We start from the raw sequence: 13,763 nt of genomic DNA, 5'->3' as shown, positions 1-13,763 counted from the left end.
TATCTTTTGCAGTATATTGATTCCATGAGAAAAAACTAGAGCCTCCTAGCTTGCAATAAGTCCTTCCTGCTTTTTCATTCATATAATTGACCTACGGCCATCTGTTGATAGAAAACTGTTCTTGCGCCATCTTGCTTAGACATGTTCCTGTATTTGTTCCAAATACTTATCCAGATTTCAATAATCCTCATGAAACCTTTGAACTCATATTATTGAAGTCATAAGACATTCCAGACACCTGTGGATCATCATATAATTAATAGCGAATGTCTGCTTTTATTCTCAACAGGAAATCGTTGCAGCCCTGGGATCACATTGCAACATCATTCCCATAATAGACAATTTCCAATGGCCAGAGCCAGAAGACCTTCCGGAAGATATGAGGGCAGTATGTCACTTCAATGGTGTCCGTTGGATACACGATTACCAGGATGCCTGCGTAGACAAGCTTGAAAGGTGCGATAATAATTGTCTATTAGTCATATTTCTGCAATGTAAAACTCTGTTCAATCGTTTTTGTAAGTTGCTCATACATAAACGATGGTCATTTCATTCCACTAATTTTCCTATTCGAATTTGATAAACACAGGTTTATGCGCGGTGAAATTCCTATGAGGTCGGACCTTTCTAGTGGCATACCAAGAAGTTTGGCATCCAAAGATGTTACTCAGCCAGGCACACCGGCCAGCACGAGTATACGACAACCCAGCTATCAGCGAATGCACAGCAACGAAAGCCGCGGAAGCGACAAAGATTCAACAAATGGTAGAGATTGACTAGATGGCCCCCCCACAGCTATACCCAACAGGTGAGAATCAACCTCAATTTATATTCGAATATCAGTTTGCCCGCAAAGTTGACTCGATAGTATCTGTCTTGGAATCGTTAATTTTGCTTCAAAGTTTACTAATTACTTTCTGCAATATACTGGTGATATAACTAACAAATACACGGCTTGATTAAAATCTTCTCGAGTGATATTATTTTGAAATAATGTAGTAAACTGAAATAACGTCTTGCGTATCAATAACAAATTTCGGATATTTACTAATGAGTGAATGCGTGGCAGTTAACAACAAAGTTGGAACATTACTAACCACATGATTGTTTTTTCTTTCTTTCATGCAGCCCAGGAATAGACTTTGCATCAAGGCTAACATGATTAGGTTGGTTTAATCATAAATTTTTTTTCGCTACCTCAATTTCTACTGGCCATGTTAGATCGTTCATTTGTTTCACCATTTTTCCAACTCTCACTTTTAAACTATTCTAAATTGCAGCTCTGTTTAGTGGCAATTTTGAATTAATCTTGGTTTCAAGATACGAATTCAGTTTTAGTGTACCTAAAATATGCTTTTTTCTGCTTGGCACATTTTCTCTCATGTACTGAATTATGGTTTATTGATTACTATTAATGTTGTATTAGCACGATAAAACGTTTTCAAAATTCACCTAAATTTTTCTTTTTCAACTCTTATTACAGGCTTCGGAAATCTTCAAGTCCATCTCGCTGGCTGATGGGTCTTCCACCGACATCTCCACGTTTAAAATTTGTTCATACACGTCCAGGAGGAAGTTTGATACCTCGTCGACCCCCGAGACATCCTCCTCCTCCGTCGACACGATCTCGATCATTGGAACTGCTTGATCAGGAGGAAAAGCAGAGAATACTTCCTGTCCCAGCAGCCCCGGAACCAGTTCCAAGACCAAGGTCAAGGAGTCTGGATGGTCTTCTGGACGAGGATGGTTTGGGCTCAGTGTTGAAAGGTGAAGAATCCTTTGCCGATACTGCAAGGACGGAAGAAAACCAGGAACAGTGTAGGCCCAGATCAAGAAGTTTGGACGGATTTTCAGATACAGCTGAATCCGAAGAAACCGTTAACAGAACTTTGCAAAATAGCGCTGAGTCTCCATTGGACGGTGGAGAAAACAGAGTCGTAGAATCTGTAGTTGTTAGCAACAACAAAAAAGCAGATTCAGAAATTTGTGGAAACGAGACGAGTGGCTGCGGATCTGGATCTTCAATACATTGTAATCCCATGCCTGTGCCAAGACTGAGGTTAAAACCGCAAGCTGAGGAATCGCTGTTGCAGGAAACTTTGTCTCCGGATGAACCTAGCGATGAAAGAAGCTCCCCGTTGATATCGCAAATACCAACGATCAGATCCAGGAGCATGGATGACCTGTTGGAATCAACGACAGATGAACCTGCGTCCATCGAGATAAAGGAGACGCATGACGAGCCGGCAAGCTCAGAGTCGTCAACAGGTCAAGAAAGACTGTCGATGAGCGGTACCGAGAAGTCTAACTTGTCAAAGGCGAAAAGCTGTGGTGCGGGGTTGGACTCTGCTGAAAGTTTTTCATCAAATGATTACAAACCCCCGAACAAAGTTCAAGGCTCATTATCCTCACTGTCTACCGGTGTTGAGCCTAAAAGGAAACGTAACTTTATGGACAAATGTGTCAATAAGGTACGGTCCTTTATACGAAAATAAAGAGAGAATGCTTATGAATTCTTATTTTATAACGCGTTGATACTGAATTGTTATTTAATTATTACTATTACTATTATTATTAATTATATTAATTTCATTACTGTTACTACCGTTAAAACTACGTTTTGCGATTGTGAATGTAGTTTAGTTATGACAGTAATTCGAGTTAGCAATTTGAATAGGAAAAGAAACATAAATATATATTTAATTCTCGATATATAGAATGAAAAGTATGATTAGAAGTATGTAAATCACAGCGTGATTTTGTTCCAGTATATTACTATATTATGATGATGTGATGAGTGGCAGTGTGAAAGGGAATGATGATATGATATGAATAAATGTTAATATGATGAATATAGTGCCTAAGATGAAAATTGCAACAAAAAAAAAAAAAAAAACAAAATGCAGAAACAAAACAAGTGTCTTCTTAGATACCTAATGGCAACTATTAATTTGTTTTTTCCGAATATTTATAAGACTTTCGGCACTATTTTACCGTGAACTAGGATAACATAGATAATGGTAACCTATTTTTCAGGTATTGATTTTTTTTATATATCCTCCAACTGAAACGTATTATAATTATAAAATGTTTTAGATTTTAATTATTCGTTGTACCGTTCACATTACTGTTCTTAATACTTTTTATTTCGCAGGCAGTTGAGTAGACTATTATTATAAATGTTATTATTTTATTATTATTACTTTTATCATTATTATTATTATGGACTATTCTATAAACGACGGTTGTTTTTACTGCAGCTAACCCGATTATGAAATAGATTTTAATTTAGATTGTATCATTTACTTTATTTTGCTATTAAACAAAATTAATTTGAATCATTATTACTATTATTATTATTATTATATGAAAGTATATGAAATACATATATTAATTCCATACCTAAAGAAAACCAGAATGGTATGGTTATAGGCATTGTATTTTACAATGCTTCGAAAACGATGTTATTCATTGGATTAGAAATATAGTGTATATTTTACCAAAGTTTCACAGAGTAAAATAAGAATTTTAATAAAAATGTTTCAATGTTTCTCGTGAATAAATTTTTATTCGCAAAAATAAAATTTTTGGTTGACATTTTTCTATCAAGTCTCCTTCAATTTGAATCACATACAACGTAAACTAGATCAGAACCTACTACAATATTAATATTTTAATGAATTCATACAACAACGTGTCTGTTTCACAGCTTCAAGTACGATTTATCATGATATAAAAATAAATTTTCTGTAAAATCGTTCTATAATACATTTCAACGTTTTGAGACTTTAGAATCTTAACGGAATAGACGCATGCTTGAAAATGAATTCTATGTTCAGTTTAATTTCGTTTTCAGTTACGTCTACTGTGACACAAAAAAAACTACAATTTAGTAAATTGATGAAACAACGTACGAATGAAAGTAAAATTGAACAGTCATTAATGCTAGCTAAAAACTTACTGGAATATTTGAAATCGTATGTGTTAAGGCTGTTACAAAATGATATACATGCATTACATACATCATTTTGTAATAGCCTTAACATAAACGATTTTAAAAAAAGTCTAGTTAAAAACACTTCATGAAAATTATTACTAAAATGTAGTTAAGCATAGCTTTGACCATTTGTTCAGTTAATGAAATAACGCACCGAACAATGAAATAATTCTCAATAAAACTGAAGTGTATTTTACAGAGTCAAGTACTTATTGAATTAAAATTATATTTATCTGTTTACAATGTCATGTCGTCCCCTCAATCTTCTCACCAATCGCATATCCATTGGAAACAGTGTTACCCGTTTGGCATGGAGCGACAGTAATATTGCGTCTTCGAAAAATTGCACCAAATACATTTCTGACGCCTCTTGAAGTGCCTCGAGAGCTTTTGCTTGAATTCTACAAAATATCATATTGAAAACATTACTTTTCTGTAACTAATTGTGCTAATTTCCATCGACGATAATCTTCCAAAAAAAATTTTTATTTAATCAACAAGGATGTTTGATTTTTATAATCATGATACCAACCTGGAGTTACTTTTTTCTGAAGGCAAAACCAAACAAATTGTAATCATTAATATTTATTTTCTAAGATTTTATAAATTCTGAATGAATTTATTTCAACAAAATATACAGAATAAATTCGTGCAATATGAAAGTGTAGAGAGTACTAATTTTTTTTTTTTTTTCATTCATATACCATCAGAGTCGTAATACATGGATGCATGCATGTCGTTATGAGTTTTTTTAGACAAACCTGTTAATTTCCAAACGAGGGAACAAATCGACCATAATTTCTCTAACTAATCTAGCAAATGGTAACTTTGGAAGGAGTAGTTTTGTCGTTTTCTGTAAGAATTTGATCTCTCGGAGCGCTTTAGTGCCGCTCTTCGTGCGACGGTTCACCAACGTTCTTGTAGGACTAACATGTTTCTACAATCAGAAAAATTATGATCAATATTTGACGGTGCAGAGTTTCAGAAATATCAAGACACATATTTTCAATTAGCTATATAGATAGATGATCACCTTGGAAGGTGCAGCGGTTGACCTCGATATTGATGAAGCTGACGACTGTGTTGATCTGTGTTTAAATTCAAGTCAATGAACGCAGCATTTTTATCATTTCAAAATTGAAGTTAGTAACACTATTGTAACGATGCATGTTGATAAAAAATCGTTATTTCGTAACTCGAAGAATTGTATGAAATTCAGTAAACCGTAATCAAACGTAACAAGCTGATGCGGTGCAAACTTAACTTCTTCAGTCATTCTAAAATTGAAAAATAACGAATTTTCTCCTGTTCCATTACGATAACGTAACTAACTTCGACTTCAAACAAATTCATGACATTGTGATTAACCAACGATTTGAGCCGTCGAAGCCGTACGACCAAATAATTTTGGTTTATTTGAGAGTACGGTAAGCCAGTGAGAACGCCGGTGATGTGGAAAACATCAGATTAATTGTGAAGTAATTGTCGACAAGCTTCATTCGCGGGGTAAAAACAGCGTCGTAAACGTTTGAATTTTAAAATCCGGTTCATAACCTCTACCTTGGCGCTCCTTTACGTCTGACCATCGCGATACTTCTGCAATAAAAGATCGTAATTTGAAGGTAAACTGACAAGACGACTTGCACTGCATTTATCGATTAACACTAACGAGCTCCTCACTGTCAATATTCCTCGAATAAAGGATAAAATGAATATTATGTATCCGAACGAAAGCGCGAAGTTGGATCAGCGAGTCAAGGAAATGCCTTCAGTGGTTCAGCCACTCAGAGCTAGGCGTCTTTTGAAAATACAAGAAGTCGCAGTGTTCGCGAGATCTGTCGGTAATATTGTGCACCGAGTCACTTAGAAGGGCTTTCCCTGCGTGCCTAAATAAGTTACCGACATCTGATGCCACATGGAAGAATGATGGACGTTATTGTCGGTATCTTACCATCATGGCGATATTGTAAAGTGATTGTTCGCCGTTTGTTCGAATTGATATCGCTATTTTTGGGTGCTAGATTAGGGTGGTTCTTAAAACGGTCATTTTTTGAATTTCGAACGGCTCTCATCTTTGAATTCCGAGCTAGCGCGCCCACCAAATTGCCGCCGGATTATTCAAAAATAATTCCATAATTTTTTCAGATTTTTATCCCAACTATTACCTGGACCCGCAAGAGGGTGGATTTGTTCATTCAACCCTTTCAGGAGCACATCAAATCTAACGAACGAATTTAGATGAAATTTATTATCAGGTTTCTGAGGTCACTGATTACCAATCGGAAGTCACAATTTGAAAATTCATAATGACGGATCCGATATGGTGGACTGGTATCCAAAATCGTGATTTTCTATTTACCGTTTAAATAACGTGGGTTAATTTTTTTGAAAACTTCAAAATTTTATACCTCGTCAACGCATTAATATACTGATAAGATCGGGACGTAATTTTGTAGGATATTGAACCCTCCATAAAATGGACTGATATATCATTTTTCATGAATTTACTCTTTCAAGAGTTATTTGAGATCAAAGGGATTTGAAAACCTTAAATGAGTGTTGAAAGAGTAGATTAGTCATAAAATGATAAGAGACTTTTTCTGTAGAGCGTTCAATTCGCTACAAAAATTCGTTCTGATCTTATCAATACACTAATGCGTGAACAAATTATAAAATGATAAGTTTTAAAAGAAAATTTTCCCATGTTATTGCGGAAGGAAATAGAAAATCACGACTAGGCACCTTAGAATATTAATATTAGAGCTAAAGCTTGGACAGCATCTCTTATTTAACGTTTCGAACAATATTTTAGACTTGAATTTTGAAAAGAAAAATTTGTTTTTTTTTTAAACAGCCTGAGCTACACGTAGACGATGGAATAGTAGTTTTCACAGAGAATAAATCATATTCTACCGCTTTAACGTTATATAATTGTACGGCATCAGGCATTGTTTTTCTTCGAGGATCATACATACATGCTAGAAACTTTATTACACTTGTGTATCGATCGGCTGAGCTGAAAATACTGGTATGACAAAGATCATGTAATTGAGACGATTGTGTTTGTGAATATGAATTTTGCAAATACAACAGCAAGTGATTTCGACACGGAGTTGATCGACGCTGGTGACATGTTCAGTAAAGATTGCGGCAATTGCGGAAACTATTCGCAGTCGATGACGAATCACGGAGTTGTAATGGATATTCTCCCCAATAGATATGCGCCTGTAAACATAATGATTCTTCGGTGGGCGGTGGACAAGCAGCGGTATCAATTGTCTGATGCATGTTATCCTGTAACGGAACAATTTCAACTCCAAGAATCAAGGAAAGAACTAGCCAACCCCTTCGAATTTTTGGCGAAAATCTGGACGACTTTGGAAAGTGCTGCGAACAGTTCTTTCATGCTCTACTTCGACGTGATTTTTCGCATGCAATAGATTGGGCGCAGCCCCGATACCCAAAGAATGAGGTGTCAAGAGTTACAGCCAGGAAACAAAACGTTCGTTTCGTGGTTTTTATGCTTCCAATTTTTTGGTTGTGATTGCTCTACTGATGTTCCTACGGACGTCTTTCTGTGTTGTCTAAGTTCCTGGGCGTTCGACTAGTCTGAAGAGTGACATCGAAATCAATTCCCAGATGTGAAGCTTTGGCTCCGAAAATCGCAAGAAAAAGTAAGGCTAGCCCCTTTGGATTTTTGGCGAAAATTTCGACGACTTGGAAAAGTGCTGCAATTAAATTTTAAATGCACTATTCCGACGTAATTTTGCGAGAGAAATCGATTGAGCGCAGTCCCAATGCGCTGCGAGCGACACCTGTAAAGTTACAGCCGAAAAACTGCAGATTTTCATCGTCATTTCTCTGCTGTTGGTCCTGTGCTATTTTTCATGTGTTTTCTGAGTTCCTGGGCGTCGAATTAGTCTAAAAAGCGTCATACCAATCGATTCCAGAACAAAAGATTTTTCGACCAAAAACAAACCAAGGCTAACCCCTTTGCATTTTTGGTGAAAATTTCGACGACTTTGAGGAGTGCTGCAATTAATTCTTTAGGGCACTATTCCGACGTAATTTTGCGAGAGAAATCGATTGATCGCAGTCCCAATGCGCTGCGAGCAACACCTGTAAAGTTACAGCCGAAAAACTGCAGATTTTCATCGTCATTTCTCTGCTGTTGGTCCTACGCTATTTTTCATGTGTTTTCTGAGTTCCTGGGCGTCAAATTAGTCTAAAAAGCGTCATACCAATCGATTCCAGAACAAAAGATTTTTCGGCCAAAAAAAAACCAAGGCTAACCCCTTTGCATTTTTGATGAAAATTTCAACGACTTTGAAAAGTGCTGCAATTAAATCTTTAGGGCACTATTCCGACGTAATTTTGCGAGAGAAATCGATTGATCGCAGTCCCAATGCGCTGCGAGCAACACCTGTAAAGTTACAGCCGAAAAACTGCAGATTTTCATCGTCATTTCTCTGCTGTTGGTCCTACGCTATTTTTCATGTGTTTTCTGAGTTCCTGGGCGTCGAATTAGTCTAAAAAGCGTCATACCAATCGATTCCAGAACAAAAGATTTTTCGGCCAAAAAAAAACCAAGGCTAACCCCTTTGCATTTTTGGTGAAAATTTCGACGACTTTGAAAAGTGCTGCAAATAATTCTTTAGGGCACTATTCCGACGTAATTTTGCGAGAGAAATCGATTGATCGCAGTCCCAATGCGCTGCGAGCAACACCTGTAAAGTTACAGCCCAAAAACTGCAGATTTTCATCGTCATTTCTCTGCTGTTGGTCCTACGCTATTTTTCATGTGTTTTCTGAGTTCCTGGGCGTCGAATTAGTCTAAAAAGCGTCATACCAATCGATTCCAGAACAAAAGATTTTTCGGCCAAAAAAAAACCAAGGCTAACCCCTTTGCATTTTTGGTGAAAATTTCGACGACTTTGAAGAGTGCTGCAATTAATTCTTTAGGGCACTATTCCGACGTAATTTTGCGAGAGAAATCGATTGATCGCAGTCCCAATGCGCTGCGAGCAACACCTGTAAAGTTACAGCCGAAAAACTGCAGATTTCCATCGTCATTTCTCTGCTGTTGGTCCTACGCTATTTTTCATGTGTTTTCTGAGTTCCTCGGCGTCGAATTAGTCTAAAAAGCGTCATACCAATCGATTCCAGAACAAGAGATTTTTCGGCCAAAAAAAAACCAAGGCTAACCCCTTTGCATTTTTGGTGAAAATTTCGACGACTTTGAAAAGTGCTGCAATTAATTCTTTAGGGCACTATTCCGACGTAATTTTGCGAGAGAAATCGATTGATCGCAGTCCCAATGCGCTGCGAGCAACACCTGTAAAGTTACAGCCGAAAAACTGCAGATTTCCATCGTCATTTCTCTGCTGTTGGTCCTACGCTATTTTTCATGTGTTTTCTGAGTTCCTCGGCGTCGAATTAGTCTAAAAAGCGTCATACCAATCGATTCCAGAACAAAAGATTTTTCGGCCAAAAAAAAACCAAGGCTAACCCCTTTGCATTTTTGGTGAAAATTTCGACGACTTTGAAAAGTGCTGCAATTATTTCTTTAGGGCACTATTCCGACGTAATTTTGCGAGAGAAATCGATTGATCGCAGTCCCAATGCGCTGCGAGCAACACCTGTAAAGTTACAGCCGAAAAACTGCAGATTTTCATCGTCATTTCTCTGCTGTTGGTCCTACGCTATTTTTCATGTGTTTTCTGAGTTCCTGGGCGTCGAATTAGTCTAAAAAGCGTCATACCAATCGATTCCAGAACAAAAGATTTTTCGGCCAAAAAAAAACCAAGGCTAACCCCTTTGCATTTTTGGTGAAAATTTCGACGACTTTGAAAAGTGCTGCAATTAATTCTTTCGGGCACTATTCCGACGTAATTTTGCGAGAGAAATCGATTGAGCGCAGTCCCAATGCGCTGCGAGCGACACCTGTAAAGTTACAGCCGAAAAACTGCAGATTTTCATCGTCATTTCTCTGCTGTTGGTCCTGTGCTATTTTTCATGTGTTTTCTGAGTTCCTGGGCGTCGAATTAGTCTAAAAAGCGTCATACCAATCGATTCCAGAACAAAAGATTTTTCGACCAAAAACAAACCAAGGCTAACCCCTTTGCATTTTTGGTGAAAATTTCGACGACTTTGAGGAGTGCTGCAATTAATTCTTTAGGGCACTATTCCGACGTAATTTTGCGAGAGAAATCGATTGATCGCAGTCCCAATGCGCTGCGAGCAACACCTGTAAAGTTACAGCCGAAAAACTGCAGATTTTCATCGTCATTTCTCTGCTGTTGGTCCTACGCTATTTTTCATGTGTTTTCTGAGTTCCTGGGCGTCAAATTAGTCTAAAAAGCGTCATACCAATCGATTCCAGAACAAAAGATTTTTCGGCCGAAAAAAAACCAAGGCTAACCCCTTTGCATTTTTGATGAAAATTTCAACGACTTTGAAAAGTGCTGCAATTAAATCTTTAGGGCACTATTCCGACGTAATTTTGCGAGAGAAATCGATTGATCGCAGTCCCAATGCGCTGCGAGCAACACCTGTAAAGTTACAGCCAAAAAACTGCAGATTTTCATCGTCATTTCTCTGCTGTTGGTCCTACGCTATTTTTCATGTGTTTTCTGAGTTCCTGGGCGTCGAATTAGTCTAAAAAGCGTCATACCAATCGATTCCAGAACAAAAGATTTTTCGGCCAAAAAAAAACCAAGGCTAACCCCTTTGCATTTTTGGTGAAAATTTCGACGACTTTGAAAAGTGCTGCAAATAATTCTTTAGAGCACTATTCCGACGTAATTTTGCGAGAGAAATCGATTGATCGCAGTCCCAATGCGCTGCGAGCAACACCTGTAAAGTTACAGCCCAAAAACTGCAGATTTTCATCGTCATTTCTCTGCTGTTGGTCCTACGCTATTTTTCATGTGTTTTCTGAGTTCCTGGGCGTCGAATTAGTCTAAAAAGCGTCATACCAATCGATTCCAGAACAAAAGATTTTTCGGCCAAAAAAAAACCAAGGCTAACCCCTTTGCATTTTTGGTGAAAATTTCGACGACTTTGAAGAGTGCTGCAATTAATTCTTTAGGGCACTATTCCGACGTAATTTTGCGAGAGAAATCGATTGATCGCAGTCCCAATGCGCTGCGAGCAACACCTGTAAAGTTACAGCCGAAAAACTGCAGATTTCCATCGTCATTTCTCTGCTGTTGGTCCTACGCTATTTTTCATGTGTTTTCTGAGTTCCTCGGCGTCGAATTAGTCTAAAAAGCGTCATACCAATCGATTCCAGAACAAAAGATTTTTCGGCCAAAAAAAAACCAAGGCTAACCCCTTTGCATTTTTGGTGAAAATTTCGACGACTTTGAAAAGTGCTGCAATTAATTCTTTAGGGCACTATTCCGACGTAATTTTGCGAGAGAAATCGATTGATCGCAGTCCCAATGCGCTGCGAGCAACACCTGTAAAGTTACAGCCGAAAAACTGCAGATTTCCATCGTCATTTCTCTGCTGTTGGTCCTACGCTATTTTTCATGTGTTTTCTGAGTTCCTCGGCGTCGAATTAGTCTAAAAAGCGTCATACCAATCGATTCCAGAACAAAAGATTTTTCGGCCAAAAAAAAACCAAGGCTAACCCCTTTGCATTTTTGGTGAAAATTTCGACGACTTTGAAAAGTGCTGCAATTATTTCTTTAGGGCACTATTCCGACGTAATTTTGCGAGAGAAATCGATTGATCGCAGTCCCAATGCGCTGCGAGCAACACCTGTAAAGTTACAGCCGAAAAACTGCAGATTTCCATCGTCATTTCTCTGCTGTTGGTCCTACGCTATTTTTCATGTGTTTTCTGAGTTCCTCGGCGTCGAATTAGTCTAAAAAGCGTCATACCAATCGATTCCAGAACAAAAGATTTTTCGGCCAAAAAAAAACCAAGGCTAACCCCTTTGCATTTTTGGTGAAAATTTCGACGACTTTGAAAAGTGCTGCAATTAATTCTTTAGGGCACTATTCCGACGTAATTTTGCGAGAGAAATCGATTGATCGCAGTCCCAATGCGCTGCGAGCAACACCTGTAAAGTTACAGCCGAAAAACTGCAGATTTCCATCGTCATTTCTCTGCTGTTGGTCCTACGCTATTTTTCATGTGTTTTCTGAGTTCCTCGGCGTCGAATTAGTCTAAAAAGCGTCATACCAATCGATTCCAGAACAAAAGATTTTTCGGCCAAAAAAAAACCAAGGCTAACCCCTTTGCATTTTTGGTGAAAATTTCGACGCCTTTGAAAAGTGCTGCAAATAATTCTTTAGGGCACTATTCCGACGTAATTTTGCGAGAGAAATCGATTGATCGCAGTCCCAATGCGCTGCGAGCAACACCTGTAAAGTTACAGCCCAAAAACTGCAGATTTTCATCGTCATTTCTCTGCTGTTGGTCCTACGCTATTTTTCATGTGTTTTCTGAGTTCCTGGGCGTCGAATTAGTCTAAAAAGCGTCATACCAATCGATTCCAGAACAAAAGATTTTTCGGCCAAAAAAAAACCAAGGCTAACCCCTTTGCATTTTTGGTGAAAATTTCGACGACTTTGAAGAGTGCTGCAATTAATTCTTTAGGGCACTATTCCGACGTAATTTTGCGAGAGAAATCGATTGATCGCAGTCCCAATGCGCTGCGAGCAACACCTGTAAAGTTACAGCCGAAAAACTGCAGATTTCCATCGTCATTTCTCTGCTGTTGGTCCTACGCTATTTTTCATGTGTTTTCTGAGTTCCTCGGCGTCGAATTAGTCTAAAAAGCGTCATACCAATCGATTCCAGAACAAGAGATTTTTCGGCCAAAAAAAAACCAAGGCTAACCCCTTTGCATTTTTGGTGAAAATTTCGACGACTTTGAAAAGTGCTGCAATTAATTCTTTAGGGCACTATTCCGACGTAATTTTGCGAGAGAAATCGATTGATCGCAGTCCCAATGCGCTGCGAGCAACACCTGTAAAGTTACAGCCGAAAAACTGCAGATTTCCATCGTCATTTCTCTGCTGTTGGTCCTACGCTATTTTTCATGTGTTTTCTGAGTTCCTCGGCGTCGAATTAGTCTAAAAAGCGTCATACCAATCGATTCCAGAACAAAAGATTTTTCGGCCAAAAAAAAACCAAGGCTAACCCCTTTGCATTTTTGGTGAAAATTTCGACGACTTTGAAAAGTGCTGCAATTAATTCTTTAGGGCACTATTCCGACGTAATTTTGCGAGAGAAATCGATTGATCGCAGTCCCAATGCGCTGCGAGCAACACCTGTAAAGTTACAGCCGAAAAACTGCAGATTTTCATCGTCATTTCTCTGCTGTTGGTCCTACGCTATTTTTCATGTGTTTTCTGAGTTCCTGGGCGTCGAATTAGTCTAAAAAGCGTCATACCAATCGATTCCAGAACAAAAGATTTTTCGGCCAAAAAAAAACCAAGGCTAACCCCTTTGCATTTTTGGTGAAAATTTCGACGACTTTGAAAAGTGCTGCAATTAATTCTTTCGGGCACTATTCCGACGTAATTTTGCGAGAGAAATCGATTGAGCGCAGTCCCAATGCGCTGCGAGCGACACCTGTAAAGTTACAGCCGAAAAACTGCAGATTTTCATCGTCATTTCTCTGCTGTTGGTCCTGTGCTATTTTTCATGTGTTTTCTGAGTTCCTGGGCGTCGAATTAGTCTAAAAAGCGTCATACCAATCGATTCCAGAACAAAAGATTTTTCGACCAAAAACAAACCAAGGCTAACC

General features: G+C 38.2%; 2 protein-coding genes across 9 annotated transcripts in view; one reads left to right on the top strand and one right to left on the bottom strand.

Moving 5' to 3' along the window:
* Positions 1-1,618, top strand: part of LOC124410717 (NAD(+) hydrolase sarm1) — a 182,054-nt gene extending 180,436 nt beyond the window's left edge. For 6 of the 7 annotated variants that reach the window (XM_046889322.1, XM_046889319.1, XM_046889321.1 and 3 more), the window contains exons 8-11: positions 290-456; positions 590-808; positions 1,129-1,166; positions 1,484-1,587. In XM_046889322.1, the coding sequence (XP_046745278.1) occupies positions 290-456; positions 590-776 (354 nt within the window). In that variant the 3' untranslated portion in view covers positions 777-808; positions 1,129-1,166; positions 1,484-1,587. Of the gene's footprint in view, positions 1-289; positions 457-589; positions 809-1,128; positions 1,167-1,483 lie in introns of all 7 variants that reach the window. The other variant, XM_046889318.1, reaches the window with a different exon arrangement.
* Positions 1,619-4,073: 2,455 nt separating this feature from the next.
* Positions 4,074-5,765, bottom strand: LOC124410229 (histone H3.3-like). Of its 2 annotated transcripts, XM_046888441.1 has the most exons (5): positions 5,558-5,765; positions 5,031-5,085; positions 4,759-4,934; positions 4,530-4,545; positions 4,278-4,398 (listed from the first exon to the last, which is right to left on the bottom strand). In XM_046888441.1, the coding sequence occupies exons 1-4, from the start codon at positions 5,581-5,583 to the stop codon at positions 4,536-4,538; spliced, it is 267 nt and encodes an 88-aa protein (XP_046744397.1). In that variant the 5' UTR covers positions 5,584-5,765; the 3' UTR covers positions 4,278-4,398; positions 4,530-4,535. The 2 variants fall into 2 exon arrangements, with proteins under 2 accessions (XP_046744396.1, XP_046744397.1); XM_046888440.1 differs by lacking the exon at positions 4,530-4,545 and having other exon boundaries at positions 4,074-4,398.
* Positions 5,766-13,763: the final 7,998 nt, after the last annotated feature.

The sequence above is a fragment of the Diprion similis genome, chromosome 9 (assembly GCF_021155765.1).
Source record: "Diprion similis isolate iyDipSimi1 chromosome 9, iyDipSimi1.1, whole genome shotgun sequence".
NCBI lineage: Eukaryota > Metazoa > Arthropoda > Insecta > Hymenoptera > Diprionidae > Diprion > Diprion similis.
The sequence above is the reverse complement of the archived record's forward strand: the minus strand, read 5'-3'. Positions and strand labels throughout refer to the sequence as shown.